Source organism: Notothenia rossii (genome assembly GCF_949606895.1).
Source record: "Notothenia rossii genome assembly, chromosome: 4".
Lineage (NCBI taxonomy): Eukaryota > Metazoa > Chordata > Actinopteri > Perciformes > Nototheniidae > Notothenia > Notothenia rossii.
Window position 1 is genome coordinate 22,249,326 of NC_136902.1, and position 23,262 is coordinate 22,272,587.

At 40.6% G+C, this 23,262-nt stretch overlaps 2 protein-coding genes across 5 annotated transcripts; both read right to left on the reverse strand.

Annotated features, from left to right (window-relative positions):
- Nucleotides 1-241: 241 nt before the first annotated feature.
- Nucleotides 242-5,155, reverse strand: hspa1b (heat shock protein family A (Hsp70) member 1B). The gene is made up of 2 exons (XM_079677159.1): nt 4,801-5,155; nt 242-4,151 (listed from the first exon to the last, which is right to left on the reverse strand). Exon 2 carries the CDS (start codon nt 4,128-4,130, stop codon nt 2,211-2,213), a length of 1,920 nt encoding a protein of 639 aa, XP_079533285.1. The 5' UTR covers nt 4,131-4,151; nt 4,801-5,155; the 3' UTR covers nt 242-2,210.
- A 142-nt stretch (nt 5,156-5,297) lies between these two features.
- Nucleotides 5,298-22,680, reverse strand: ahcyl1 (adenosylhomocysteinase-like 1; the record flags this gene model as incomplete). Of its 4 annotated transcripts, none has more annotated exons than XM_079677160.1 (17): nt 22,015-22,679; nt 13,957-14,071; nt 13,297-13,440; nt 12,483-12,583; nt 12,293-12,395; nt 11,200-11,294; nt 10,954-11,060; nt 9,843-9,959; nt 9,671-9,734; nt 9,462-9,550; nt 9,253-9,323; nt 8,851-8,945; nt 8,059-8,157; nt 7,602-7,670; nt 7,426-7,504; nt 6,640-6,760; nt 5,298-6,553 (listed from the first exon to the last, which is right to left on the reverse strand). In XM_079677160.1, the coding sequence occupies exons 1-17, from the start codon at nt 22,204-22,206 to the stop codon at nt 6,547-6,549; spliced, it is 1,668 nt and encodes a 555-aa protein (XP_079533286.1). In that variant the 5' UTR covers nt 22,207-22,679. The 4 variants fall into 4 exon arrangements, with proteins under 4 accessions (XP_079533286.1, XP_079533289.1, XP_079533288.1 ...); XM_079677163.1 differs by lacking the exon at nt 22,015-22,679 and adding an exon at nt 20,082-20,264; XM_079677162.1 differs by lacking the exon at nt 22,015-22,679 and adding an exon at nt 16,762-16,903.
- Between the last annotated feature and the right edge of the window lie 582 nt (nt 22,681-23,262).

Below are 23,262 nucleotides of genomic sequence, written 5' to 3' on the forward strand. Positions count from 1 at the left end.
TTCAGAAACAAGTCCTGTTTCTCGTTTGAGGCCAGGAAAAGGCTAGTCACTGTGACCTTTTTACCTGTGCTGGACTATGGTGATTTGTTGTGTATATGAATGCACCTGCCCATTGCATGAACAAGTTAGATGCCGCCTATCACAGCGCAATGAGATTTGTCACAAATTGTAAAGCACTTACACATCAATGTACCCTGTATGCCAAGGCAGGTTTGCCATCACTTACTGTACGGAGGCTCAGTCATTGGTACATGTTTATTTATAAAGCTTTGTTGGGTAAACTCCCGTATTATGCTCTCTGATAACACAGAGAGTTGCAAGCAGCTATTGTCTGAGATCGCATGATGTAGTATTGTTAGATGTGCCAAGAGCAAGGACTGTCTTAGGTAAGACAGCTTTTATGTGCGCAGCAGCTCCGCTTGCTTGGAACAATCTTCAGCAAGAATTGAAACTGAGCAATCTCATTCTTCTGGATGTTTTTAAAGCTAGGCTAAATGAAATGCTCGTTGATACTATGGGCACTTGTAAATGTCTATACTGTAGCTCTGTAAATGTATCCATAAAATATAAAGATGTCCTATATGGTTTTATGTTTCATGTGGAACCTATATGCTGCAGGTCTCCCTTGAAAAAGAGATCTATGATCTCAAAAGGACCAATCTGGTTAAATAAAGGTTTGAAATGAAAAATGGCACATTTCCACTACACGGCCTCGCTCGGTATGGCTAGGCCTCGTTAGGCCTCGTTAGGACTGGCTCACTTTATGGCGCATTTCCATTACAGTTTAGGAACTGGGGTAGTAACTATAGTAACGCAGTGTAGGCGGAGCCGTGACGTCATCTTCAATGAGAAAACAACATCAGCCGTTTGCTGTTAGCACTCAAGCTCACAGCTCCTCATATCTGTTCAGAAACTAGACAAAAGTTAAAGAAGTACAAACCACAGACTCTCTGTGTCATGGCGAATACAGTCGCTGGTTTATTTATGTCTGTATAGGCCGTTGTTGTGAGTGTGGACGGTCTTAGCATATACAACGTTAGCTCAGCCAATCTCCATTCAGAAAACACGCATTTTAAAAAGGTTTTTCGCCTGCCGCCCTGTCTGCAGACTTGTCAAAGCATTAATTAATGGTTTTTACTAACCGGTATGAGTATGTTGTTACTTCGGCATCATTTTTGAAACGTGTATTACAATTACAAATCACGGTCAAATATGTTCATCTTGTTGTAGTTGTAGCCCCCTTGCAAGCGATTCTCTCTCTAGTTTAGCAAACTCAGCCCGACTCAGCCTGGTTGTTGGCCCGGAAAGAACCTCGATTTTATGGGGCCAGAAAATCTGGAAATATTACCCGCTAGCCGGTACTACGCTAAGTGGAAACGCAACCAAAAACACAACAAAAAAACGGGCCCCGCACGGCTCGGCACGCTTAAAGCGAGCTCCGCGCTGTAGTGGAAATGCGCCATTAGTGCCTCCTGCAGACATCCTGCTGAATACACGACCCAGTCTCAAGGCATTTCGTGTAATAGTCACAAAATAAATCTAATCTATTGATTCGTGTTCACCAACACGATTTCCCCATTTTGTTCGTGTCACACAGAACGATTATAAAAGCAATGTATTTCTATTGGTAGTATGTTTCGCGCCTGCCTGAAATTGTGTTGGTGAACACGATAGATTAATTTCGTGATTATAACACGAAATGCCGTGAGACTGGGTTGGTTGTGCAAGACCAGAGATGTAGTTCATTGAGCGGTTTCACACAAAAAAAAGTTACTTCACAGTTTTTACAGCAACATTTTTTTTTTTTTACTTGCAACATTTTCTTTTAAATTGACGAACATCATATGTGTAATTCGTGGCACAATTCAAACGGAATTGAAAGAATATTCTCACCATTGACTTCAATACATAATTTTTCCGAAATAAGGTCCCATAGAGGTCCACCGGAAAGGGAGGGACTTCAGCTCTCTACAAGGCTGCAATAGAGGGGTATGATCAGTATGAGGCATGGCTACAATGGGTGATGTGTCTGTATTTTAAGCAAAAAATTTCACAGACATGTTTTATATAGGCCCTATAATATATTTTTCAAATATAGCATAATAGTTCCCCTTTAACAAAGTAAATACATTGAGACATTTTAAGATTTTTGGTAGCAAACAACATACAGCCAAAGGATTTCTATAAACAATAAGCTGAGGTCTGTTGTTTTAGTCCACTTCCTCAATAGTGGGGCCCTTGGAGTTGCCTCCTGCCCCGCTGCCGCAGCTTCCTGTCGGTGCTGCTCCCTGGTACAACTTGGTGACAACTGGCTTGAATGCTTTCTCTAGTTCTTTCTGCTGATGCTCGTACTCGTCTTTCTCTGCCATCTGGTTGTTCTCCAGCCAGGAGATTGCCTTGTTGCACTTGTCAATGACCATCTTTTTATCCTCCTCGCTAATCTTTCCTTCCACGTTCTCGTCCTCGACACTGTTCTTCATTTGGTAGGCATATGACTCTAGTGAGTTCTTTGCTGCAACCCTCTCCCTCTGCATGTCGTCCTCAGCCTTGTACTTTTCTGAGTCTTGTACCATCCGCTCTATGTCCTCTTTGCTAAGGCGACCCTTGTCGTTGGTGATGGTGATTTTGTTTTCTTTCCCGGTGCTTTTGTCAACAGCTGACACATTCAAAATGCCATTTGCATCAATGTCAAAAGTCACCTCCACCTGTGGTACACCTCGTGGAGCGGGGGGGATACCTGTGAGCTCAAATTTGCCCAGGAGGTTGTTGTCCTTTGTCATGGCTCTCTCCCCTTCATACACCTGAATGAGCACACCTGGCTGATTGTCCGAAAAGGTGGAGAAGATCTGGGTCTGTTTGGAGGGGATGGTGGTGTTACGTTTGATGAGAGGCGTCATCACTCCACCTGCCGTCTCAATGCCCAGAGACAGGGGAGCCACGTCAAGCAGCAGCAGATCTTGGACGTTCTCTGATGTGTCGCCCATGAGGATAGCTGCCTGGACAGCTGCGCCGTACGCCACAGCTTCATCTGGGTTGATGCTCTTGTTCAGTTCTCTACCATTGAAAAAGTCTTGCAAGAGCTTCTGGATTTTGGGAATTCTTGTGGAGCCACCAACCAAGACGATTTCATGGATCTTGGACTTATCCAGCTTGGCATCTTGCAGGGCCTTCTCAACTGGGTCCAGTGTTCCCCTGAAGAGCTCAGAGTTGAGCTCCTCAAAGCGAGCCCTTGTTATAGAGGTGTAGAAGTCAATGCCCTCAAACATAGAGTCAATCTCGATGCTGGCCTGGGTGCTGGAGGACAGGGTTCTCTTTGCCCTCTCACAAGCTGTGCGCAGTCTCCTCACTGCTCTCTTGTTTTGGCTAATGTCCTTCTTATTTTTCCTTTTAAATTCCTCCATAAAGTGGTTGACCATCCGGTTGTCGAAGTCTTCCCCGCCCAGGTGAGTGTCTCCTGCGGTGGATTTAACCTCAAAGATGCCGTCCTCAATGGTCAGGATGGACACGTCAAAGGTGCCTCCACCGAGATCAAAGATGAGGACATTGCGCTCTCCTCTTTTTCCTTTATCCAGACCATAGGCGATGGCTGCTGCTGTGGGCTCGTTGATGATCCTGAGGACATTCAGTCCAGAGATCGCACCGGCGTCCTTGGTGGCCTGCCTCTGAGAGTCGTTGAAATATGCTGGGACTGTGATGACTGCATTTGACACCTTCTGTCCCAGGTAGGCCTCCGAGATTTCCTTCATTTTAACCAGAACCATGGAGGAGATTTCCTCTGGGAAGAAGGACTTGGTCTCCCCTTTATACTCAACCTGGACTTTGGGCTTTCCGTTATCGCTGATCACCTTGAAAGGCCATAATTTCATGTCGGACTGGACAACAGAATCGTTAAACTTTCTCCCAATAAGACGTTTGGCATCAAAGACTGTGTTGACCGGGTTCATGGCAACCTGGTTTTTGGCAGCATCTCCAATGAGCCTCTCTGTGTCTGTAAAGGCCACGTAGCTGGGAGAGGTCCTGTTGCCCTGGTCGTTGGCGATGATCTCCACCTTGCCATGCTGGAACACCCCGACACAAGAATAGGTGGTGCCCAGATCAATGCCAATAGATACTCCCTTAGCTGAGGACATTATGATTCTTGCTTAGAGTTCCTAGGATGAAAAAGGAGAACATTACATTTCATGTTCTAATGTTACACGAGAGCTCTGATTACTGCAACCTAATATTATTCAAAATTACTGGTTCACCAATGTATTTTTGTCTTTCTTGTTATAAGAGAGGCCTACAGTATATTAAGCGAACAGTTAAAAATAGAAACTCTGACTAACATTATCATTAGTAATTCAATGCTAAGGGCACCATCCCATGGCACACTTCAAATCTAATCTATTTGCTCTACAACAGAAGTACAAATATATATCTTATAAAATCGTATATATTAATGGAAAAATCTAATGATCAAAGTATTGCCTAAATATTTTCTAGTTTGAAATTGTCCCAAACCAAACTCAACATCATTACTAATGAAGAAATTATAAGATATTTTCTAGAATCAACTGTTTCTCTGAACTGGGAAATTAACTTGTATTATTCAAGCATTAAAAAACACACAATATAGAGCAAAGTTGATGGGTTAGTAAAGCCGAATATGAATACATTATATAATAAGTAATGTACTACAAAAGTTGATCAAAATAATGCCTGAGGAAAACCCCCTTAACCATCAGATGTTATAACATTAGCTAGACAACAGTGAGGTTACCATTATATTAATTTAACCACAGATCATTTGCTACTTACTTTTAGCGATGAGCCTGTCGCGTCTTAAAGATTCTGAAGGATGTTAGCAGAGTCTCCTTGAAAAGTTCCCTTTGTGGCAACTTTTGCCTTGGTAGTCTTCTTAAACTAATGCCCAAACTGACTCAGGCCCATTGCTTTTATAGTTGTAGCTATGTTTCCAGAAGCTACTAGTCCCCCTCCCTCCTCCTCCTCCTTCAAGTTCAGTGAGTCATCTGGTAATATTAGCAGGTGGTTCAGCTGGCTGGTGCGAGAGAGCCGGTGAATGTTCCAGAGCGGGACAGCAGTGTGACGCTCGGCCAGCATGGCTGACAGCGGGGGAACACAATGTGGAGACTGTAGCAGTAAGGCACATTGAGAGGAGGTATGTGGAAGTGTTAACAGGCATGAATACATCGAATTTATCCTCTAAAATAAATAAAAATAGGTACTATAACCACCCAAACAATCATTTAAAGAGGCTTATTCTATTCAGTTTGCTTAGTATAAACACATTATGACTTATTTAAAGTTACTTTTTTCTGTTAAAATAACTTGTTTTATTGCTGATTTAATGCATTCTTTTACATAGTATACACTTGTGCATTTTGATTACATGGAATTTTACGTTAGGTGATCCTGTTCAAATTAAGACAGCAACAATCATATGGCAAACATAAAAGTCTAATATTTTTCTCAACACGGCTTATACATAAGAGTGACAGTTAATACCAGAAGCAGTGGAAGGAAGACATTAAATGCACCACTAGTGGATGTGGTTTTACAAAGAGGAATGTTCATTTAATTAAGGTCAGTGCTGAGATTTAAGTGTTATAAATGATTTAAAAGGCAAATTCATGCCATGGCCATTAAGGTATTATCCAGTCAAAACACTTTAGAACTGACCACGCTGCTCATGATTGAGACAGATCTCAGCTGGACTTAGAGCGAATGGAAACTTAGAAGTAAATGTGGAAAGATAAACTGGTTTAAAAATGTTTCACTCCTCAACCTTCTCAATATTTCCTTTTTAGGAATACATACTGTTATCTTTATGAAAACATCCTAATCTGTTACATCAAACATCCCTTTGGTTTGAATGTACTGTGTTGGGTTGAGTGCCAACACCAAGAGTCAGGAATTCAAAAAGCACTTAATAAACTCTTATAATAAACCACAAGTGCTATAATTCATCACTGTATTTGTGGCTGTGACTGGATGATACCTTTTAGGGCATGTATGCAGATACCATTCAATGACATTATTAAACACATGTAAAACAAACGTTTCTATAATAATCTACATAGGAACGCAGAGATTGTTTTGGCTCAGTCCAAATCCTGGTTAGTGGAATGTACTAATAAAATCTTAATGTTATTGATGGACAAAACAAACATGGTATCTGTTGCATTCATACGGCCATCATTTGGCACTGTGCGTAAATAGGGTAAACAAACAAATCAATAATCTAGAAACAGAAGCAGGAGCAACTAAATAAGTACATACACATTAAAGCATGCAAGCAGGCTTTTCCTTTAAACACCTGACAATACATATAAAATGTTAGTTGGTTATACATCGTATGTTTCCTACATGTCTTATTGTTTTAAATGTATTATATTAAAACTATTTCTGAAGTGCTATTAATAAGTTACATTCAGCATAATTAAAATAATTCCTCCATTTTGTAGCAATTTAGAAAATAAAATAGATATCTCTGTTTATCCCAGGAGAACTATGTGTTGAGGGTCACAGCATCGGACACTGTCATTAATACCTGTGAACAAAAAAACAACGTTATAGTTCCTGAGAACACATCATAAATATTAGCAATCAAATATAGCGTTATATGATTAAACCTACCTGTAGTAATTGGGTTTAAAGGGGCCGTTCTTGTTGAGGCCCATGTACTTGGCCTGCTCATCAGAGAGCTCTGTCAGGTGGGCATCAAAGTTAGGAAGATGCAAACTGGCCACATACTCATCTGAAGGAAAAATACACATAGAAATCCACAAGGTCAGGGAAATACTTGTTAATGTGTATATATTTTTTAGGACACACGGTGGTGTCATTTCAAGTCACAAGGTGGCAACAATGAGCAAAAAAGTGGCTGAAAATGTTCTTTAAACTAATGTTCTGAATCAGCTATTCTGGTCTGTCTGGTAATCTCAGGGGCTGCAGAGCTACTGCCAAATGGTTAGATTACATTACAAAAATGTATTGTAAAAATAACTACCCTATTTTCCATTTTAAATCGAAATGTTGTTAAGAACAAACAAGTGGATACATTCAATGACCAGTTACATTTGAGTATGGTGAGAAAATATCACAGTGAATTTATTAAACTTGGATTCATAATGGCCGACAGTGATGAAATAGGGTAAACAGATTATTTACTTTAGTCATTAAAGCCGACAGTGGAAAAACACAGATTTACAGCTCAGTTTATTATTTCTTCTTTTGTTTTTATCGTGTTGACATTTTTTCCTTATCATTTATTTAGTAAGGTAGGCCTCTTAAGATTTTGTAACAATATGAAACGGCATTCGGTTGCAAAATATATATTTTTTAAACCAACTCTTTATGATAATTGTTATCCTAAATAAATTGTAAGCAAACACAAACACAAAGCAAATGTATATAGCTTACCCATCTTCTTGGGCAGGAGATACACATCCTGTTTGTAACGGCCCTCTGGAGCGTTGAACAACTCAATCAGGGCCAGGGCCTGCACAAAACCCAGAGCACAACCGTAAGACTCGCAATGAGTTACAGGGGACTACAAAGGAGTGAGTGAAGGTCTCCACAGAGAGCAAACTACTCACCTGGGTCGTGGCAGTGATGGACAACACAAACGTAGGCACTGTGGAGCAGCTCAGGTTTAAGAGACGGCCCTGAGAAATAACAAACATAAACAGCACTGTAGAAATTGAGTCAAACGTGACACATTAGGAGATAACATGATAGCATGCTGTATGAGCACACAGTATCAATTGGCTGGCTTACAGTGAGACACATGTAGGCCTCTTTATACTTGAATACCCCACGAGGAGAAATTAACCAAAAGGTTTATTTATTATTAAGATTTAACCCTTCATGCGAGACAACCATCAGTTTAATGAGAATCTGCACATTAGTATTAAATGACCACAATATTTCACAACAGAAATGCTTCCGAGCTTGGGGTAAATACATGTGTTCTGAGTTTTTGGGGCGAAGAGTGTGGTTTTAAAAGATGTGAAGGCAAGCAGTTTTGTAAGTAGGGCTGCAGAGGGACATTACCTCTGCGAGTAGCACGACCCTCTTCCCATCGGGCCAGATGATGTGGTCAACCTGAGAGCGGACCCTCTCCCAGGTCAGCTCAGGGCTGCGTAGGCTCGCCTGGAAGATATGACAGATTGATAAGAATAAAGTTCAAAGAACAATGTGAGAGGATTTTAAGCAACACAAAAGGTGATATATTTATTTAATAGAATGTGGAATAACATTTATTTAGAGAAAACCATATGTACCAAACATCAAGATAATTCAAACAAAGCAGAGCAGAACATAAAAGCAAAAGATGGAAACAAAAAAGAAGAAATCTATCCCGTAGCATTGAGTTCAAAATAAAAAGAGGAACTGAGAATGCATGTTCGTCACAGAGAGGGGATATTTAGAGAAGTTGCTCCTTGAAAGGAGGCATGCTGGATCTCTAAATTGGGCATCCTAAGCCCTGGAGAGTTAAAAGAGGAATTTGAAAAGATGCCATATGTGTAGATTCTAATACAAATATTTGGTTTCAAAGAACAGGATTTGGAACAGTTGGAGATGTACATAAGGGTTTACTGTGTTAAGATTAACCATAAACATTTGTATACTGTGTTTGGAGAAATGTGTTTGTTTTGTTGTGTTACTATGCTATTTATATTTTCAGTGATGATCATAATATATACTATTTCATCGTTTGATCAGTACTGTATATGAGGCAACCAGGAACAGCATTGATAAAGGAAAGAAAGCCAAAAAACGGTTGTGTGACGTGTTGTCATGTTTTGCATTGAAGCTCACACTGAAACTAAATAAACACATTACCACATCTATCTCAGTATTGGAGTGTCCCATATTGCAGACGATGCAGCCATTCTTCATCCGGTCGAGCTGTTCTCTGGTGACCACATTCTTGTTTCCTATTAAAAACAAACAAAGAATACCAATAATGTACTATGTAAACAGAGTCACTGAGAAAGAACAAGTGAGATAAAGTCAAGTCTGCACAGTTTCAGAGTGCTTCTCTTTCTGTTATAAGAATGGATTTACAGCTGTATGGGAATTGTGATTACAGCCATCTGAAAAATACGCAGATCCGAGTATTTAGCAGTCAGCTGTAAGGTCTGTTTTAGACCGAGAGGCCTCTAATGGCATATTGAATATTTGCTGGAAACATTGTGATTATCAAAGCAGAAGTAATGAGTGTCTCTGCATGGGGTACAGTACCAGTGCAGGTTATCACCACGTCCATCTGCCGGATGACTTCACTCAGCTTGACCACTCGGAAGCCGTCCATGCTGTGTGGATACACATAGAGGTATTTCATTACTTTAAGCAGCACAAACATAGTTAAAATGACATGAAACCAACAGTTATCTATTTCACCACATGGAAACACTGGAGCACAACATGGAGCAGTGTTGTTAGTGACTCACCATCCCTGCAGGGCGCAGATGGGGTCAATCTCTGTGATGCACACAATGGCTCCGAGGGCCTTTAGAGCAGTGCAGCAGCCTTTTCCAACCTACACACAGGACAGCGCAATAGTTATCTACATTACATTGAACAATTCTGCTGCTGAAATGTAGTCATTCCATGAAAAGTGAATGTTTTAAAGCCTGAAATCAAAGAAAGAACAATTCACCTCTCCATAACCACACACGACAACTTGTTTGCCTCCAAACATTATGTCCGTGGTCCTCTTCAAGCTGGAAAAGAAAAAATGACACACACTTGTATCCATCTGCACCACTCAGAACTGAGATTTTTGTTTTGAAAATAATAGCTGGCTTTCTAAATGATGTAATTCTCCTCACCCGTCCAGGATAGATTCACGGCAGCAGTATAGGTTGTCAAATTTCTGCTTGGTGACAGAGTCGTTCACATTCATGGCAGGGACACAAAGCTTTCCGGCCTTAGACAACTGGTACAATCTGATAGGACACATAAGGAGACACATTCAGGCACACACATGCATATATCCACTCATAAAGTGAGCTGCAGCCCTGTGTGACCTTATGCTTTCTTCAGTGCCTCAGTAATTGATTCCATTGAGACTCGTACATGCACAGCTGCTGCGACCTGCACTCCACCTCTGTGTGTTCCATAAATAGGCGGAAGTCAAATCTGGCAAGTAACCTTATCACTCTACAGCATCAGTGTGTATTAATATTACTGTGACTTATATAATTGCTTGGGCTGTTTGCGCTGACTCGGTATGCATCATTCATCAAGGTGCTTTGGTTGCTTCCAGCTCAGCGCCATCTAGTCGACAAAAGGATGTGAAGACCTCACAAAACACGATTTTTTTAAGCAGCTTCATACTTTTAAAAGAACAGTGCATCAACAGTGTTTGTACTGAGTTTGAATATCTTTGCTCATTAGGTAAAAAAGTAGTCAGTATTTATAACTCCACCAAGGCCAAATCATATGTGCCCAAAGTGAAATGCATAACTTAAAAAAGCTGCTAAATTATGTAGTGAGTAACGTTGTGAAAATTCATGACAACTGTTTGCAATTACAAGGAGTTACTTTTAATATCACATAGTCATTCATGAAGTCTTTACATTTGTATTACCACCTTCTTTAGTTTGTTGTAATGGGACACAATATCAATGAGAAATAACTCCCAGGGTTGGATCGATGCTAATAACAAATATTGCCACATTCTTTATTATTTAGAGTCCATTACGGGATGTTATAAGCTAGGCCACATATGTCAATGTTGTGATTTCTAGCTGGCTAAAAGATAAATGCTTTATATCTCGAAATGTTATGCCATTACTGTATCAATCATTATGTTACATAAATTAGTCACTTTGTCTCAAATGGTGTCCAAAACGACAAAAAAAAGTCATATGGTGTACACATATATGTTAAATTCCTTCTTTTAAAACTCCAAATTCATTCAATTAAGCCCTATTTTACCTGTGCACTCCAGTGACACTCTCCTCCACGATGCCCCGGACCTTCTTGAAGACGCTGGGATACTTCTTGTAGACCCAGTGGGTTAAGTCTCCGCCATCATCCAAGATCTGAGAAAAATCATAGGAGAGTTAACTGCACGAAAAACAAACACAGCAATCTATAGCACAGTAGCGCACATAGACTGTTATCTTCTATCTGTTCTGATAATTGTTGTTCAAATTTGACATGGGATTGACAGATTGATACCATGTTAGCCTGCCAGCCCTCCGTGTTGACACAGCGATCGATGCACCACCAGAAGTCGTCCTCTGACTCACCCTTCCACGCAAACACAGGTACGCCTGCAGGGAACAAAGCACACACCTAATGGAAAAGACAGCAGAGGAGGGGAGGGCTGGCCCGCTGCACGAGCAACAGCTCCATTAGAGGAACATTACACAGCGACACACACGGGTTCCTTGGGCTTTGTACTTGACTCTAACACAAACACTGAAAATAAATGCAGCAAATCTCAATGCATTGTAGAAATCACGTAATGTATATATACCTCCAGTGTTTCCCATACATTGATTCATTTTTGGCGGGCTGCCACAATTAAATATCGTCCGCCACAAATGGATCTCAGAAAAAAAAAAAATATATTATTATAATCTTTTTTTTTTTTTTTTTTTTGGTAGTCTAATGGATAGTGAGGTGGGCTGATGATTGGAAGGTTGCGAGTTCAAATCCTGCCTGGAACACCACTACTAGTGTGCCCTTGAGTAAGGCACTTAGCCCTCGGTTACTCCAGGGAGAATGTCCCTGTAATTGGTCATTGTAAGTGGCTTTGGAATAAGGCGTCTGCGAAATGCCTGAATTGTAAATTGTAAATGATATTTTTGGGAGAATAAACCCCACGGATCCTCAACTCTGGTGTGTTTCACTCATTAACAACGCAACACAGAGCAACAAGATCGTTGTCTACAGTAGCCATGAACTCGCATGTATTATATTATTTGAGGGGGGGTGCGGTGCGGTGCCCCCACAAATAGAATCAAATTCTGTGGGAAACACTCTAATAACCTAAATTGAAAGCCATCACGTTCATAGTTTTTTTTATGTCAGTAATATGTGTTTTATACCTAATGTCTAACCACAAACCATGACTATCACATTATGTTTGATGGTGTGGTTGTGATAAAGTATGTATTAGTGTAAAGGCATGGGTGTGTGTGTATATAAAGATGTTTACTTGTGTTATGTACAATTGCGTATATCTACATTTGTAATATTTATTATTGATGTAAATCTAAGTTAACTGTTGTCATAAATGCTGATTTACTCAAACTGAGGATCTTACCTGTTTCAGCGAGAGCAGCGGCCACCTCATTCTGAGTGGAGTAGATGTTGCAGGCAGTCCAGCGGCACTGAGCCCCGAGGGCGATCAGGGTCTCAATCAGGACCTACACAGAGAAAGGGAATAGGCTGTTAGGATAGAAGAGAAGGACAGAATAATCACAGTGATCTGCAGCGAACAGAATAGGACATACCGCGGTCTGAGCAGTGATGTGGGTGCAGCCGACTATCTTCGCCCCAGCCAATGGCTTCTCCCCCTGGGCTCGCTTCCTCAAGGAGATAAGGGCAGACATGTCTGGAGAGGAACAGAATGGGCATCAGCTTAGTGGAAACTGGAAGGATGTAAAGGTCAGGTTTTGTTTTGGGAAAGACAAGAGTGATTTTGAACACACGAATAAGCCCTCTCTGCGAGGTGGATGTGCAGTAAATGGCTGTAAAATGGAGACAATGTCAACAACAGCTGTTTTCGCACTGGCTTAGAGCCTGAAGTTCTCAACAAGCACACACCCCTACGTCACTCACAAGAGCAGAGTAAACAGTTAGAGAGACAGGTTTGCAGACTGAGAATATACAATAAATAAAAACACCAGAGATGGAAAAAGCCGTAAAAGGAGAAAATAAGTAAGACAAATATAGAAAAGGAAGAAAGAGCTACGATCATATTTCATGAATTATATTGACAGTGTCCTCCGGCCTTAGGTCATACATTTGAAATAAGGAGGAGAGGACGAAATAGTGCCAAAGCAGCAAAACAGATGCCATGTGATACCTATCTGGGAACAACAGGTAACACAAAGCTCTCTTTGTATAGATGGTAATGTTAGCAAGCATCTTAGCCGACTGTATCACAATTATATCACAAAAAGAAATACTTGATACAGCTTGCACACGAGTAAAAGGAATTCCATAGAAGACCAACAACACCCACCTTCTTTGCTAAAAAGGTTTAAATTCATTTAAAAAAGCATCATCTCTGAAACACGAGTGTGCCTGTACTGTCAGATATACCTTGCTCTGCAATTTCTATTTCACGGCGGCCAAATTCGGCCTGCTTGATGTTCTTCACACAGAAGTCGCTGCTGCCCTGGGTGTTGACCTGGGCCTTGTCCCGGGGGGAGGTCTCATCATCGGAGCTGTCAGTGTAGGACGCAGCTATGAAATGGAGAACACAGAAGGTCACTATTGTGGAAAAGCTTTCAAAAAGACCCAATTATGAAATATATACTTCAAACCCATTGTGTGTCTGGTGGTGCTTGTGTGTGTGTTTGTAAGTGTACTGTATGTGTTTTATATAGAGACAGTAAACTCACAAATAATATGAACAACAACAAGAATTGTAACCAGGATACATACTAAAAAGATGATTTCCTAGTTGTAAAATTAATGCCGTTACAAAATTGCTTTAAACCCTGTTTGGTATTTCTTTATTGGCCCATTGGCCCATTTATTTATTTATATGTGCTTTTTGGCAAATATGTTGCTTCATTTGTGAATAGGAGTAGATACATCCAGAAGATGATACAAGGGCTTTCTTACAAACGATTACAATGATGAGTATTTTGTGAGTAGAGCGGGTACAAAGATCTATCCTCTCAAGAGCCAACATGAATGCCCACTGTCGGTGAAACAACTCAGGGAAATGTAGGGAAACTTTTAGATGTGCAGTACCTGAGCTGTAGCTGTCAGTAGATGACTGAGAGATGGAGCGAGAGAGGGAGCGGCGGCCCGCCTTGGTGGGGTACTTGCTGAACTCTTGCTTGTCCTCAGTGTTTGCAAACTGGATCTGGAGGGAACCAGAAAAGAATGCACAACATAAACAAAAAATGCAAACAAAATCGAGACATTACTGACTTTGGGACTTTTATTCTGTCGGTATGCACTGATTAATTGTAAGGGCGAGGAAGAGAAAGTACCATCATCGTCACAAAGAACACAGAATTTCTTTTTTAACGCTAAAGCTCATTAGTTCATTATTTTACTGATGGCTTAACTTTGCGCTCTCAGCCAGTAAAACTGTGCATTCTGAGGTAATTTAGCTGAGTCTGTTGCAGTAAATCACAGGTGGATCGAGAAAAAGGGAGCTGATGTCTATTTTTAGATGCTCCCTCCTGCTCTGTGATTTATGCTTTGTTCAGAAACACAGGCCTCATTTTTTGGTGTGGTCCATCGTGTCAAACCAACCCCCTTCAAAGCGCCTAAGATCAAAGACCTGGAAACACATGAAGTACATCAGCACACAGCTAGCTTTGCTATTCTTCAGCCCTTAACATAAAGTCTTTGTGGGGCTATTTTACCAAGCCACAAAGTTGATAAATGTTTAAAATGTTCTATTATTCAACATTTAAATACAGCACTTGTGTGTCAGTAATTCAGTTATGTCAGGCTACAATTATACTTAGGAACCTGACGAATCCACTAAGTGTCCTTTTAACACCCTGAAACACTAACATGCAGATAGTTTTCAACATTACAAACAGTAGACACCTAACCCTCATGTCCTTTAGTAAACTGGGTCACTTAGGACAAAGAAGAGTGATTCACTAGAGCAATCAAACTACATCGATCTTGACAATCATAACAAATGTAGAGGAGTCACAAACAAACTAAATACAGAAATACTTTATTTACACAGAAGTATAAACCCTGGAGGGCTGTGGATTTTATTTGGCACCTGGAACTGTAAATGAACAGGCCTGGAGGTAAGAGACGTCAAGGGTAGATGAGTTGCTCAGCATTTTACTGAAATAAGAATTATGAAGCAGATTTTTTGAGATTTGAAGCTCAGAAATGTCCTTTAGTTTTAGACCTTCTGTCTGGCATTGACTTAAATCATTGATCTGTTCCATAAAACCCCATGACATCTGGAAAACACTGTTATCTGAGCAATGCCTGACTTCCAACAGGCTTTAACAGTTGTTTTTCAATATTTCGGATATATATTTTTTGTTCCTTCTTGAATGAGAAATAAATGGAAATCTTTTGGCGTAAATTTGAAGAATATGAATATTTTTACATTATTCATATGCTTTTATAAGTTAAAGACTTTAAAAGCCACTTAAATTCCTTTAAATTACCCTTTTTAAATGGATTTCACCAGTGCATGGTTTTAGTCAATGTCTGTGCTTTTCATACCTTTCTACAGAGTTTTAAAATGTATATGATCAGTAAACTTTGCCATTAAGTTAATGGGGCTTTGATTGTTTCAAAAAAAGTGCCATTGTATCTTCTTGTATCTTATCCAAAAGGCACCTGAAACAAACTGTTTGACTTCAGGAAGCTATCAACCCTTTTTTATTTACTTCTACGTAACTTTGCCGTCTTCCTTAAACCTCTACCCTGTCTCCTTTCAAAGATCTTCAGTCATTGAGACACTTTGGAGGGATTTCCTTGTTCTCTTATTTCAAATGTCCATAGGATGTGTTTGGACTCAAAACTAACGTGCCGAACATCTGAGTTGACACAACACACAGGTGATGATAAATCCAGGAAGACACAAATGCCAGACTAAACAGAGAGTTGGGTAACATTTGAGTGGGATGTGCATATACGGACATCAGCCCACAGCAATCTCTTATAGGTGAAGCCTAGTGTTAATGATAATGAATGACCTTGAAGAGTAATGACAGGAATTATTTACACTGTCAGACACATCACACTAAGAGGAGTTCAAACTCACAGATGGGTGAAACATGACTCAGTTCCCTGGTAGTCACCAGGAAGCAGAGGCTGATGTGAGGGGTTAATGAGTCCAACACAAAATATCACTTGTAAAAGAAAATACCTCAATCATTATATCGCCTTATTGTCAAATGGGTATTCTTTCACCTGTAATTTGAAAAAAATGGCATGGTTACGGCCGTGCAATTGATTTTAAATAAAGTGACTGTAGAAGAAATAGCTAAAACAGTAACACCTTCCACATCTACCGTCAGTATAACGAAACTCAAGAAGCTTGTGAGACAGTGCGAACTGAAGAGGTCTCTGCATGTCTGAGTTTTCACAATTGAGAGTTTGCTCTCTCTCACACACTTGCAAAATAGTTCTTTTTTGTTTGTTTTGCATCAGTGTCTTTTAAATGTCGACATGTTTCCCCAAATTGAAAGACATCAAAATCAGAGACAGCTTTTCTTATGGTTACAGCACTAATGAAAACAAGAGGTTAATCTGATTAATGATTAAGACAGCATTCTGATCTGCTACTCTCCAAGAGTAAACGACACCAGAGGTGAGCTCTTTGAAAATTGTCGGCCTTTTGAGGAGAACACTGAACTTCTCCAGCTCAACATTTTTGTTGCAGGTAAAAGAGAAAACACTTCTGTGTGGTCTGCATTGTTGCATAAGACAAAGATTTGTTTTAAATAACTGTAAAGACAGGAAAACTTATTATGACATGGAAAAGTTATTGTGGCACATCTGTGTGTGGGATATTCTGTATATTTAAGAAGTAAATGTGCTGGATGAGGAGCGACTCACCCTTTCTCTCCCGTGCCCATGTTTGTGTGCCATGGCTGCCAGTACCTCTGCAGTTTTCCAGCCTACTTGCCTGTGCCTGTGTCCTCTGTCTGTGTGATGGTACTAGGTGTCCCTGATGCTATTATCCCAGAACACTCCCAGGCAGAGCCAGGGGGAGGTTCCCACCTATTACTGTGATTTCTAATGGCCAACCTGGGGAGAGAGAGAGAGACAGAGAGAGGCCTGGAGAGAAGGGGGAGGTTGATTCTCATCGAGAGTCTCTCTCTCTCTCTCTCTCTCTCTGCCCTTGACAATCAGCTGCCAAAGGTTATTTGTTGGTTATTTTTCTAAGTGCTTAGGCAGCAAAATGTCAGAAGATTTAGAAAATGTAATGCACACAAACAAGAAAAATGCAGAGAAAATAACACACACACAGATAAAGACACTCCACTGCTGCTGCTTTTACTTTCAGGCTGTGCTACTACATTTGGAACACTAAATGAAATGGGATTGAACGGAGCGATTAAACCCTTTTTCCATTAGCCTCCTGCTGCATCAATAAGCGGCCCATCCACTCCCTCCTGCAGCTAAAAATACAAATTCTCTCTCAGATAGCCGGCCAGGTCACAGACTTAAGCTGTAATGGGACTGTCAACGGGGGGGGTGGAGAGAGTTCAACGTGGGCATGGCATAAGGTGACATTACCTTCTTACCACTTGTGCTCTACACAGCACCATTTAACTGAGAGTCATTGCATTCTAATACTTTACATCTCTGTATACTGACATGTCATTGGTCATGTTCAAAATGAAGACATAAGGCCTTATCTTTAATTGAGTAAAAGGGGTGTGCAGAGAGAAAGGCATTGAAGGTCCTGAGACTGATCTTCCTTTGGTCTGCACAGGATTACTGTGTTGTGAAAAAACCTACAGTGCACTAATCCTCCCTCCACAACTATGTGACCTTTAGCAGAAACTATCATTTTGACGTATTAACATGGACCTACATCTTCAATGAATATGTACAGATGTTTAATATAAACAGGGAAGGGCACCCTATATTCTACAATATCAACGTTATTTTGTTCCTAAAGTTGGAAAAAGAGAAGCCAGAATATTGGTGACAAATAGCCTACTGTAGTTAAGTTCAAAAGATGCTTTTAAAATACCAAAAAGCACTACTGAGAACAGTCTGAAAATGATGGAACTAGTCAGTATGGATGTGTTATATTTCTCAGTTTATGGTGACTTTTCCCTCAATGTTAATGTGGGGTCCCACTCTGGTACAAACATAGTACTTTACTTGTGTGGAAGACTGAGTTGGAAAACGGGAAAGAAAGCGTTGTCAATGTTGTTTTTTAAATAGACTGACTTAAAGCGCACTGAGGTTTTTAATCCAAAAGGTGTGAGGCTAAGGCAGCGTTTCTCAAAGTGTGGAGCAGAGATGTGATAGGTGGGTCGCGGATGAACGGGAAATTATTATTATTATTTATTTGTAGGACCTCCGGCCGGAATCGAACCTGGGTCCTCGCGGGCGGTAGTGGACTGTTACCGCCGGAGATTCGCAACGGCGGGTGTTTGTGGTGGCGGATGCGTTACCGGCGCAGCGGCGCTGTGAAAGTCCACGGACCACCTATGCCAGAGCCAGCGGCCCACCGAAGGCAGCAGGCCACCGGGAAAAGTCCCGAATCTCCCGATGGTCGATCCGAGCCTGCTCACACACACAACTGAAACCAAAATAATTTACAGACATATGTAAAAATCTCTCATACACACATCACGTGACACACACATCACGTGACACACACAAACACACACCCACACACGTGTTATTTTTAACGCAAGCTGTCATCGCCACGGAGGAGCACACAGCCTCTGTGAGAGAGAGAGAGAACCTTTATCTATTTAATATAGCCAGTTGTAAAAGATAAAGTAAGAAATCATTCCAATGTGTATTATAGGACAGTAAAAAAGAAAAAAAAATGTTTAAAAGGGGAGTGATTAGTCAAATATGCATAAATAAAAAGAAAGAATGCTAACTAGGTAAGATAAGAATAAACCAGTTTAAATGATTTGTTATTGGTTGTGATCATATTCTAAAGATGTTTGGATTATTGAAAAGTATACAGCTCTCTTTCATCTGAGTGTTGAGAGCTGTATACATACATTCATTTTGTGCTCAAAGTGCACCAGATTGATGCTTTTAACTTCAACATTTAAAAAAAAATCTTCCAACAGCACACAAAGGTTAAAGGTAAGCATATAATAATGTTAACATTTGCTAAATATATACACTGCAAAAAAACAAAAAAGAGGATTAAAAGTAGCTCACGACTTGTTTTATTTTTTGAAAGTAGCTCTCATCCTAAAAAAGGTTGGAGACCCCTGTTATAGAACGATACATTTGACCATTTTAAACTTGGCCTACCATTTTATTGGAGCGATGAGGAACAGGTGGGGCTTGAAAAGGCCCACCTGTTCAAAGTGGGGAATGACAGAAAAAGGTTGAGAAGCAATGAGTTAAGGGGAGTCCATTTCGTTTTATAACATAAACTGAACATATCCATATCTATGTTTAAACTGCCAGAGGGAAGGAAAATCTCATTTGACCTTCACGAAACCCTGCCATAATGTTGGCAGACAAACAAGATGAGATAGTGGAGGATATGTTTGAGAATGTATGTAAAACAGCCCCCCAGGGATCAGATAGAAATGATGATGATGCATGAACAGATTCACAGAGAATGAGTGATCCCAGGGGGCGTGTTGTGTAACAGATTCAGAAAGAGTGGAGGAAGAGTAGTGGTGTCACACACACACACACACACACACACACACACACACACACACACACACACACACACACACACACACACACACACACACACACACACACACACACACACACACACACACACACACACACACACACACACACACACACACACACACACACACACACACACACACACACACACACACACACACACACACACACACACACACACACACACACACACACACACACACACACACACACACACACACACACACACACACACACACACACACACACACACACACACACACTTTTTGTTCGTGGCACCTCTCACTAGATAATGTGACTAGGCACCAGCCTCATAACTTCAACAGACATTTTCTTTCTATGTGTGATACTCGCAGGGATTTGAAATAATCTTATCTAGTTTCCCAATCATTTTCAGTATTTGTTTTACATATTCATTTTTTCCAGGCAAACAGGTGGCTCGGCTTGACTCTGGGCTCTCACGTTTATTCATAACACACTGCTTTGTTTTTCATAAGCGGAGCACACATTCCTACCATCCAATATGTTTTCAATCAGGCTCCCCGAGGTGAGTGCGGTCCACACAGTATTGCCTCGACAGACAGGGGGTCTGAGCTGATATTCTGAAGTCTGTGAGCCCCGCTGCTGGGAAAATAAATTCTTCATTATGCTGATTATTTTGTAAATGTATAAATTTGTTGACATACTTCTACTTTGATTCAATCATTTCACAAAGGCAGCTTTACAAGAAGTATCATTGTGTATAATGCATTCTATGTATTTTAGCAGCTCTTAACTTTATTTTTTCAATGTTCTTACATTTAGTTTTACACTGTGTTGTCAGAATGACAAATAAATCTTCAATTTCCTGTTATGTAATGGAAAATAAAGTATGCTTATGTTATTTAATCTATTATCCCTACGGACTGACAAATACATGGTACATTACTAGTCAAATTCAGATTGGTGAAGCTCATATTTTGTAGTTTTGTTGAGTGTCCGATATTTTCGTATCCATGGTGATTTTTAAGACTTTGTTTGTTAGTTTATCTAACAGGAACCAGATAAACATTGATAGGATGGAAGAACTAGGTCATATAAGAGCAAAGCTGTTTTGCAGGTCCCATGTTTGTTCCTCAGTATTTAACTTAAACATTAGTCTTAGTCACAATGGTGCTGTTTGCTTGTGATTCGTTGACTTCCTCTGCCACTGCAGTGTTCCTGTGCTGGCTACGTGTCATCATGAGATTTACCCACTTACCACATTTCATAATTCTGCAATACTTGTGACTAATTTATGCACAAATCCAAACAACAGCTTTTGTCACTCACAACCAAAAGGTCAATGACTCACGTTAATCCTAACACTAATAAACAATGCATTCAAAAGAGATGCTAGATCAGTTGTGTCCAACACAAAGCGGCACAGTAAGGAGGACAGGTGTCATAAGGTCACCTTGAAAGTAGAACATTCCTTTTTGACATGGCAAATGTAAGAATGCTACTGCTGAGTATAATGGAGCCTTCACTTATTTGTTCCATGCTTACCTTCTGCCTGTTGCCAGCTGTTACACAGCGTGGTAAATCTGAAAGCAGCACCTCAAGGGAGTCTTTCTTACAGATGATTGTTAGGTACAGCTGTGTAACAGCCAAGAAATTCAAGGCGATTTCTCATATGCGCTCTTTGAGCTGCTAAAACATTTCTATCATGCTGTTCTTATTCCTAACAATGATGATGTCAACACATATTCCTGTGAAAAATCAAGAATGACGACATAAGGATGAGTTCAAAGTATAGATACCATTTTGTTATTCAAAATGGAATTTCCACCACCTGCTATTCCTGGAGGATTGAAATTATTCTGAAGGCAAAGCCAACACAGCATTTAATACCACTTGTGTTGCGTGCAGACCCCTGTCTAAACCCAGGTATGTTAGGGCATTTATGACTTTACTTTGCAGAGGCCTTGGATGAGAGGTTTAAGAGCTCAACTTGGCTTTTAGTTGTTTCCTGCCCACAGGATGTTGGCATGATGCAGACATTCTGATACAAATAAAGAATTTTTTTCCTAATCTAATCTGGATGAAAACTACTTTAAAAGTATATGGTGTACCCTTAGTACCCAAATGCAGAAAGCACCTGAAAAACAGCGAAGCAAAGCCTTTGTTTCTGTGCACTAACTTCTTTAGATGCTTAGTCAAATCTGACTGATATAAATGGGAACATTTAACTTGTTAGCTGCCTGTCATGCGGTGGAGGGAGCCCTCAGTGTGACACCGCAGCATCGCATGCAACATTTCTGTCTCTTATGAGTGCATAACTCAACAAACGGTACATTTCCTGGCCTTGCTGCACGCACGGTAGTACTTCACTGTAGTGAAATGCGTACCTCCTCACATGTGCCTGCCTACAGTGATCAGTCTCTTTGCCCAGAGGAACTGAGTGATGGCGAGCATCTCGTTTCTTACCTTTTTGACGGATTTCAGAGTGGGCACCGCGGTGAACGCTGCGGAGGGCATCTCCCCGACGTTCATGTTCACATCGCTGCTGTTCTTGCTCACAGTCATCGCTGAATATTTCTCTGCTACGTTTTCGGTCTCTTTAACATATTTCGTGGCTTGTTTCACCTCGGCCTTGCTGTCTACAACCGAGTCGGTCATTGTTGCATGCAGGAGATGTGGAGACTGAGAAATAAATGTGATTCAGTTAGCGCTAGCTTTGTCCGTCGTCTTCTTGCTCTCTCTTCGTTAAGCTTCGTGGCTTAAAATGACCGAACCGTCGCTGAAGCACTTCCACTACACTGTCAGTGCAGAGCAATAATTAGCCCACTTTGAACAGAGATTAACCCGTTTTCTACCTTCTCTACAATCTAAAAGAGCCGAATGAACACTTGTTTCTGTCCTCCAGGTCTGCTGTCATCCACAGACAGCAACATCTCGGAGGGGAGGGGGCGGTGAGGCTGTCACCTGAACCAGAAGCGTGTGGGCGGTGCGGAGCAAAATGGAGAAGTAACGGCTGACGCTGGTTTCAAGAGCAGCGCTATCTTGGGTTAATTGAACTGCATTTATTTGTTTCTACTTGTGAGTCGGTGCAAGTGTAACCTAGATGTTCTGTTTCAATAGCTGATGTTTTAAAATGACCCTGGCTTTGACAGTGGAGGCTGAGTACAAGTCCCGCCTCCTTCGCTGTGATTGGCTTGCTGTGATACAACGTCTATAATCTACAGCGTCGGATTGGTAGAGCCTGTTCGGGACAGTGGTAAACCTGGGATGTGGCTCAGAGAACAGACCAAAGGATTTTGTCCCATATCGGGAGACACATTTATTTAATTAATTATGTTCAATTTTTATGCCACTTTTAACAGAAATACAAATATTTACAATTTGAATGGTGGTAATAATTTGGTTAAAATCATTGAGCAGAGGTTCCTGCAGAAGTGGGGCTCCAGAGTATGTGACTTGCATTGTAAATCGAAACGGGACTAACATTGAAAAGTGTCTCCTTTGTGAAAAACAGGAGCCATGTCCAAGCTATTTGTACTTTTGAGTTTCTAATACCTAGATTCATAAAAATGCAGTAAGATAAAAAGATCTGGAAAATAATCATATGTTTTGCCATTTATGTAATAACTTTTTGGGGGAAAAATATCAGTTTGTTAGAATGTGAACAAACAACCATGGTTATATTCGGTACATTACATGTCTTACTTGTTAGAC